Genomic DNA, 8,760 nt, shown 5'->3' with positions numbered 1-8,760 from the left:
TCTAAAAGGGTAGCTCGGCACTCTGAAAAGGGCTTGGAAGGGCTAAAAATTAATAAATCACGGACAATGTAGTCGTGAATACCACTAGAACGCTAAGAAGTGTATGTTTTTATGGTTCAATTATAATTTTATAATGTATTCTGTATTATATTTTTCTATGTATTCCGGGTGCGAGCATTTTGATTGGTTGACTAGATCTTTAGTGGCCAAGCAGAACACTCCGTTGATAAATAATAGGTTAATTTTCGGTGCATTGTGTAAAAGCGAAGAATTGCCAAATTTCCCGATTTACAGACAACTTTTATATAGACGAAAAAGGGGTAGATTGCCTCTTTCCCACTAAAGTGTTTTGTTTAAGAAGGATGAACGAGTTATCCTAAGATATCCTAGATTTAGAAGTCTGTATGGTTTTATATATATATTTTATATACTGACTGAATAATTAGAAACTTAAAATTTTATTTATTGAAGTACTTATGTTAGACTTTTATAAATAGCCCAATATTTTTCAGACATACTTTTTGTCAGAAAGGTTTGCAATAATGAAGAATTGAATTTTAAATCTTAATACCAATTTTCTGTTATCACTGCTTACAAGTAATCTTTCTTGGCTTTTTTTTCTTTTTCTACATTCTAGTATGATATCGCGTCACACGCTTTAATAATATTATGTAAAACAATCTCAAATACATTCTTAAATAATTTCTGAAACCGTTAATTCCAAATCACTCATAAAGTCCATTATCTGATACAGTGCCGTTATTTAGGACAGTTTGAACAGAAACATCTTCTTAATTTCCTTCGAAATTTAGAAACTAAATTTGTTGTAGTGTGATAAGGACTTAAGTATCGTTTGTAATCAAGATGTCTTCCACGCACTTATAATATGCCATCTCTCATTTCATCCAATACCATCTATAACCCATCACCACAATCGTAAAATGTGTTTTAAAAGAATTATTGTTTGTACTTTTGTGCTATGGCTGTGCTTCCCATTTTAGAGTGAGGATTGACTTGGCTTTACAAATATTATCCATAACTACTGGACGGATTTGTATGAAAGGTTTTTGTTGTATAGGTATTAAGTCTGGGCAACATGTAGGCTTTAGATTATTTTGAAAACTGAAGCACCTGTTGCAGAACCGGAACAGACCAGCTGAACTTTTAGAGGTATAAAAATTGTGGCATAACATGAACTGTCATATGATGGTCATTTTCTGCTGAGAGTATAAATTTGAAGATCTAGAACATTTGATATGGAACTCGAAGAGCCCAGCTACGCTATAATTTGTATAGGATGAAATTGTTCTGTCTGATGGGCATTTTATTTCGACATATAATATTCGAGATTTGGAAAATCTGATGTTGAAATCAAAACTTTCATTAAATTCACTACATGATTATAAAATAACCTTCGCCTTCGGTACTCTATGTGGTGAAGGCAGTATCAATTTATGACCGATTTTTACATATTATAAACTCCTATATTTTGCTTAATTGCTACTCTATTCGGTAACGCATCTCCTTCTATCGTACAATATTTTTGTAGCTGTAATCTGTAAATTATTAGGTGTGGTACCGGTAAGACTGTGTTTTTTTAAATAATAATTTCGTTTGAAAAAACGGTTCGTATTCATTATGTCCTTTGTTTATACTGAGATTTTTACAATATCAAATTTAGCGTAAACAATTTAAGTAAACATAGATATTTTTAAAGGGAATTGTGGTATTAACATAGATGTTTAATTAGCATTATCATAGAACTTTTCATACTACAAATTCACAAACTATAAAAACAGTGATATTTTTAAACTTAAGAGTAACCGAGGTAAGCCTACTATTTGTTGCTCATAGAAACGATTTAACGTTTTTTTTAATTTTATAATATTATCTATTGTAAAGGTATGATTATATGTTTTGTTAACTATCGATCATTAATACAGCTATTCGAAACAATTCTGGTTTTTCGTTTACTTGAAAGTAAGTCATAGATTACAAATACCGGTTCTATTAATGTAATATAAATTGTTAATCAATTATGATATATAAAGTAAATATAACACCCATATGAAATTTCGATTCATAATTAAAATTTCCTTTTTAAATATTTTAATAACTATTAATATCGCTATGTACGCACTAGGCAGTAGGATTCACCAGCGTCCTGAATATGCATCGTTCATCGCGTCCTGATCTTCATTTACGGTAATTACTATACCGATTACCGTGAGCTTAAAAGTGATAGCATCATCATAATGGATATCGACACCTACCTAACTACGTACAGACCGGCTCGGTTATTTTGGTGATTAATTGCTATCATTGCGTTATTATAAAAGACATTAAGTATTACCGCAGCGATGTATTCGATCGGGGTCAACATTTTTGTAAAACATTATAACCTCCAGTCGTGTCGCAAGGTTTAACAGTATCAAGTTTGGTGCTCGTATTTATTAGTTCTTGTGTTGTAAAAGTATACCGGAAATGTTTATAAGATTAATCATAATAAGCGCTGTTTTAGGTAAGATTACTTATTCACTTACAATACGGAATTTCTTATGATATAATGTACCTACTATATATATAAATTCTTTGAGCCGAAACAGGTTCTATATATTTGTATTTATATGCAGAGAGACCAACGCCTTGTCAAAAGAACAAGTTTAAAAACATCTAGAAAGAGACCGTGAAGATTTCCATTATATTGAAATAACCGTCTACTTATTATCGTATATATTTTATTGTTATGAAATCTTTTACCATAAAACTTTTTATTACAACTAAACCTAGGTATTTTTGTCAATTTATCAAAAACTAGCTGCGCTCCGCTGTTTCCCCGCGTAAGTCCGTATCCCGTAGGAATATCGGGATAAAAAAATGCCTATATGTTATTCCACTTGTCCTGCTGTCTACGTACCAAATTTTATTGTTATCGGTTCAGTAGTTGCGTGAAAGAGTACGAAACACACACACATCCTTACAAACTTTCGCATTTATATTATTAAATAAATTAAATACATAGAATTAGTATGACAAGTAGGATAGGATGGGATAGAATTTCAGCAATTTCTATATCAAGAAAAAGGATTTCAATTAGTCAAAAACGTATTTGTTGTTAGAATAAAACGTTACGAATAAGTAGGTATGTTCTGTGCAATAAAAAAAAATAAATTTTATCAATGAAATAGGAAGCGTAATTAAAGCTTGTGTAAGCTTGTGCCTTATACATAGAATTAGTATAAATAATAGCAAATTGTGTTATAGGTATACTTATTCAGTACTATCTGTCACCCGCGGCGTCACTCGCGTGGTACCCGGGTAAAAAAATAGACTATGTGCTTATGCAGACTATAAACCATATCTGTACCACTAATCATACAAATACGATTAGCTGTATTTCGTATGAAATAGTAACAAACATCCATACTTTGGCGTTTATAACATTAGCACCTAGGATTCCCTATGTATTTTTTATGAATAAATTTTCGAGATTAGGTACTATTACTTACATGGTTTTCGTCGTATATCTACGCGTTAAACTAAGGTAGTAAAAGGGGGAGCTATATCTATATGTAGAATAAAAAGTGGTTTTGTTCACAAAGCTGGCGACCTTTATATCACAATGGTATACATGGTGTACAGTACATAAAGGTGTAATTAAATTAAGACCTTTATTTTAATTTTGATATGTATTTTAAAATAACACCTTTTATACATTTACAGTGCAAATAAGAAGTCAAAATGCTGACGGGAAGAGTTTGTTCGATTTGGACAACGTAATAGGCAATCTTTTTCCTAATTTACAATCAGGTGCGGCGGGAAATCCGTTGGCAAATTACCCAGGTGCCCCAACTAATTACCCAATTAATATTGGTCAGGTAATTTTTAAGTTATAATTAATTAATTCTACTAATTCAAAAACATTTTTAAAGTTTTACCTAATTGTTACTATGTCATGAATTAATTAGGAATTTAGATTTTATTGCTTAATCACACTCGAACGTGTATCAGCAATAATGTTAATTAAATTCCAAGATAATAAGTGTAATCATGAGAAATCTAAATTATTAATTAATTGGAGAAACTATTAGTTACATATCTACAGTTTCATCAAATAATAATATGATATTGAGAAGCATTGTTCGGACAATTTATTACAACTTTCATAACAAATCATTTCTTTGCATTTAATGGACAACTGCTCATAATTGATTTCCCCCAAAACTAAGGAGGTTTTTAAATTCGACTGTATTTTAATGATATTGTTGCTTGATAACTCAACTGCTCGATAATTCATAAATATTTCTTTATCTTGAATGTATAAATAGTTATATAAACTATATAACTATAACATTAACTTAGGTAAATTTACTTGAATGCTTTTAAGGTAACCATTAAACATATTCAATTGGTTGAAGGCTAAGCAATGAAAATGGCTCTTTTGGAAAGACTAAATACGGATTGGAAATAAATCTATTATATTAATATATATGTTTTATATAAAATGTACATTTCTTTAATCATTTCAAATAATTTTATAGACGAATAATCCCCAAGGAAATATTTGGAATAATGGAAACGGCAATCCAGGAGTGAATTATCCAACTAATTCACAATATTACCCAGGCAACGGAATTCAGGTGAATTTTATCCCAATCTTTTGTCAATTTCTTATTCTGTTGCTTATAATTAGTTGTAATAATCTTATCGTCTAGCTTCTATGCTATATACTTTAATTAAGGTACGACATATACAGTGTGTTTTTTACGTGGAGTCGTTATTTGTTAGATTGTTATAAATTTTACATACCCACTCAAAAAATCAAAAGTATTAAATTACTTACTTAAGATATTTCATCCTTGTAATATTAAATTTAAATTAAAGTAGTTTTAATAAATGAAATAACAATAAATACTTGAATAGATATAAAATTTTCTTTCTTTATTGTGAATTACGAACCGCCCCGGCTTCGTCCGTTGTGGCTATCTAACTCTAAAAGAATTTTTCATAGTGGACCAGTAGTTCCTGAGATTATTGCGTTGAAACAAACAAACGAACAAACTCTTCAGCTTTATAACATTAGTATAGATTATTGATGTAGCAAAAATTAGGGCTATATTTTGCGCAGAAATTTTATAAAATAGAAATCAAGTAAATTTCAATTAACAAAATTACGAGTACATTATATATATATTATGTAGACAAGGTGGCCACCACGCAATCCTGGGAATATAAACAATTGGAACAACCCCGGTTCATCCGCAGGGTTACCTTCTAACGGGATACAAGTACGTAACTAACTTTTTATTTTATTATTTGCTTGTGTAGAAATTTTGCAATAATTTACATATATGAATAATTTGAGGGCCGCTACTAAAATCCTTCATGACCAATTGGAGTGTGAAACAAATCAGTTAACTTTTATAATGTTTATAATGTTATAGGTAAGGTTATAATTCGTTAATTTTCTTCACTTTATTATTTAGGTATACCTATATATATATATCTATACCGCCTCCTTGGTTAACGCGTGAACGTTGGACCGGGGTTCGATTCCCGGTGGGGACGCACAAAAACAAAAACGTCTCGGTCTAAAAAAATCGGTCAGTGAAACAGATGTTGATCATCTGTCGCATACCCCAGTAGTAGACACGGGACATCACTATATATATATATATATAACACGTTCCAATGGTAAATAAATGATATTTATTAGACAATATAAATGATCTTCGATTTATCTAGTTCCCAAATAAGCAGAATTACTACATAGAGCATTTTCGTATATATGTAAATTTATATATATTTATTTCGAACGGGATAGAAAAATCTAGAGGAGGATTACCCCTCCTCTTGTAAAAATTAAAGTTACACATAAATGATTTTAACGAGAAAAACGACAAAAAAATATGTATATAATATATTTCTTTAGAGAGTTTTACTACATTAGTAAGTTACTTAGTACATATATTAGAAATTTAAAAAATATAACAGCTCATACTATATAAAGCCGTGGGTTGCGTTGGATACGCTTCGTTAAACACAAGAGTCTTGGCTTGGTAGTACTGAAGACTAGTAGAGAATTATAAATCAAATTATCTTTTAATCAGATACGATTCAATAAACGTCGAATTTTCACATACACATGAAGAATGTATTTCCTTTACTGAACTCATTTATATTTCCTACTTCAGAGTGAGTGGTACAATAATGAAATACATTAAACATTAAGCATAATTTAAGACGAATGCAAATGAGCAACAACTAAGATAATTGGATAGAATTAATTGTAACAATGATAATGGTAGCTTCTAGCTTTTAAAACATTAACCAAGTAATTAAACTTTACTAATAGCACTAATAGTGCGCTGTCTAGAGTAACAAAGCTGAGGTACACAGTTATACATTATATTATAGAAGTAATCATTACTATTACAATATACATTGTGGTTGGATATGGTTTATATTATATCGTAATTTTTAAAATGATTTAATTGTTCATTTATATGATAAATGTAGACGAACAAAATAGGATATTAAATATGTACTATAAGTGAGAAATAACTTCAAATTCTAATAATTTCCAATAAATAAGATATTTTTTATTATTAAGAAATATTAAATTTCCCAGTATTTGATTAAACTTATTTATTAGGAGATTAACAGGTTTGGATGTAGTTACATATTAAAATAACAATGAAAACGTTATGGGTAGTTAAACAAAAGCATAGTTTGATAATAAGAAATCAATATCTTAAAATAAAATCTACTTAATAAAAAGTTCGTTCTGACTTTGCAAGTGTCACGAAGGGATCTTTGTGTTCATTGTTAACGCTATAATAACAGAGAAGATTAAATAATGAAGTAATTACTATACCCAAACATCCAATATACTGAAAGTACAATATTGTCAGCATCCCGTGTTTATCTTCGCTTCTTGGCTTTCGTAGGGGAGGCCGCAGTATCCGGGATCAGGAAGTAATTGGAATGGTGCTAATTCGAACTACCCGCCCAATGAACAGACTTTACCTGGAGGCGCACAGGTAGTGTATAAATATCTAGTATGATGAGCAATATATATGTTGCAAACATGTGAGGAAAAATAAAATATCACAAGTTAACATTGACTACGATATCAAGTTTGCAAAATGGTTATATTTTGTGTGTTATTTTAGGAAAGACCATACCCGGGACAAGGTTACTTCGGACAAAATCCAAATATAAACTACCCGGGTAATAATCAAATGCCCAATAATAATAACGTCAAACTGCAGGTAATATATGAAATATTTAAAGGAGCTTTTAAAATTATTATAATGTAAAGGAGTTTATCCATCACCAACTGGAAATTGCAATCAAAAATTTTTACATTTTTTCATCAAGAAATTTTTACTTTCAGAAACTTAACCCTAATTATCCAGGTGCAAGAAATAATTGGAATAATGGGGCTGTAAATCCGGGTATTAATTATCTTGGGAACACGCAGACTTATCCAGCAAATGGAATTCAGGTAACTTTTGTAATTAACTCAACTTTTCATTAATGATATTCATTCTCGAAGAAATGGCACATATCACGCTCAATTTTGCATGAAGCTTTGGTGAACTCCCTTTTGATTTAACAAAGTAGGTAAGATAATAATTGCTTTTATTTGAGATGTACATAAACTACATATGTTCAACACATGTTTACCTCTTGAACTTCAATATCAAAGAGATAAATTATTATATGTAGTCTAAACATTTTATCGTAATAAGATATATGTCATTGTGACTCTTTGTGACTGTTGTTTGTTTCAAAACTAGTCATTAGTGTTGGAAATATCACGAATAACTTTTACATACAAATTAATAAACGGTAATGGAATAGCGATTGAGTTAATGAAAATGCGAAATTTATATGTTTCAAATCTTGTTTTAGGGTAAAAATTCTGCTGCACCCCATACTTGGAATCTGAATAATCAAATACAGAATTTGCAAATGCCTGGAGAAACAGAACTAGGACTAAATAATCAAAACCAAATAAACGTTCCCGGTAACACATTTGAAGGGGGATTTCCGAATGAAGGTCAAGCGTTTGGTCAACAAACTCCTGTCTTCAGCCGTGGACCTGCCGAGGAAAGTCCTTTCAATACTGGTAAGTGTCAACAAATATTATTTTGCATAATTTCGCCTAGAATTATCGCTCGACTCAAAGTTATATTTTTAGCTTGAATATTTAATTGACATAACTGTACGTTTACAACGCTTAATATAAATAACTGTTTTCCCGAACAATTATGTACTATTCATTTTTTGCGTAAGTTTATAAATCTGATATAAATTAAAATTAATCGGCAAATGCGTCGCATAGCGTTAATCTCGAGATCGGCTCGATCGATTCTGTTGATTTTTTTAAATTTTTTGTTAAGGCAGAAGAACCTTTCTTCTGCTTTAAGTCATATGGAGAGATAAGACATACCACGGGCAAAGCAAGGGCGGACCGCTAGTGATTTATAATTATGCATGTTTGCGTTTAAAATTAAATGGTTTTGAAGTTCGACAATTACTTTGTAAATGCCTGTTATTGTATGGATGTTGTGTAGTACTTTGACTAAGGGCTGTAATTTAAAGTTGCTATAATTAATGTAAGTTAAAACCAATTTGGGCATTTATCTTTGTTCTATAGAACATATAGGTCTAACTAGTATACTTAGTCTGGCCATAAATACTGTTACACTTAATTATAAAAAAATATTACATTTGAATTTCGAATCTGTC

At 30.4% G+C, this 8,760-nt stretch overlaps 1 protein-coding gene across 1 annotated transcript in view; it reads left to right on the top strand.

The window, feature by feature from the left end:
- The first annotated feature begins 2,209 nt into the window (after positions 1–2,209).
- LOC119834408 (putative uncharacterized protein DDB_G0282499) overlaps positions 2,210–8,760 on the top strand; it is a 10,044-nt gene continuing 3,493 nt past the window's right edge. The window contains exons 1-8 of the mRNA XM_038358763.1: positions 2,210–2,521; positions 3,724–3,878; positions 4,542–4,640; positions 5,202–5,288; positions 6,951–7,043; positions 7,176–7,274; positions 7,400–7,510; positions 7,921–8,137. Coding sequence (XP_038214691.1) covers positions 2,485–2,521; positions 3,724–3,878; positions 4,542–4,640; positions 5,202–5,288; positions 6,951–7,043; positions 7,176–7,274; positions 7,400–7,510; positions 7,921–8,137 — 898 coding nt within the window. The 5' untranslated portion in view covers positions 2,210–2,484. The remainder of the gene's footprint in view (positions 2,522–3,723; positions 3,879–4,541; positions 4,641–5,201; positions 5,289–6,950; positions 7,044–7,175; positions 7,275–7,399; positions 7,511–7,920; positions 8,138–8,760) is intronic.

This window comes from Zerene cesonia, chromosome 19, assembly GCF_012273895.1.
Source record: "Zerene cesonia ecotype Mississippi chromosome 19, Zerene_cesonia_1.1, whole genome shotgun sequence".
Classification (NCBI taxonomy): domain Eukaryota; kingdom Metazoa; phylum Arthropoda; class Insecta; order Lepidoptera; family Pieridae; genus Zerene; species Zerene cesonia.
The sequence above is the reverse complement of the archived record's forward strand: the minus strand, read 5'-3'. Positions and strand labels throughout refer to the sequence as shown.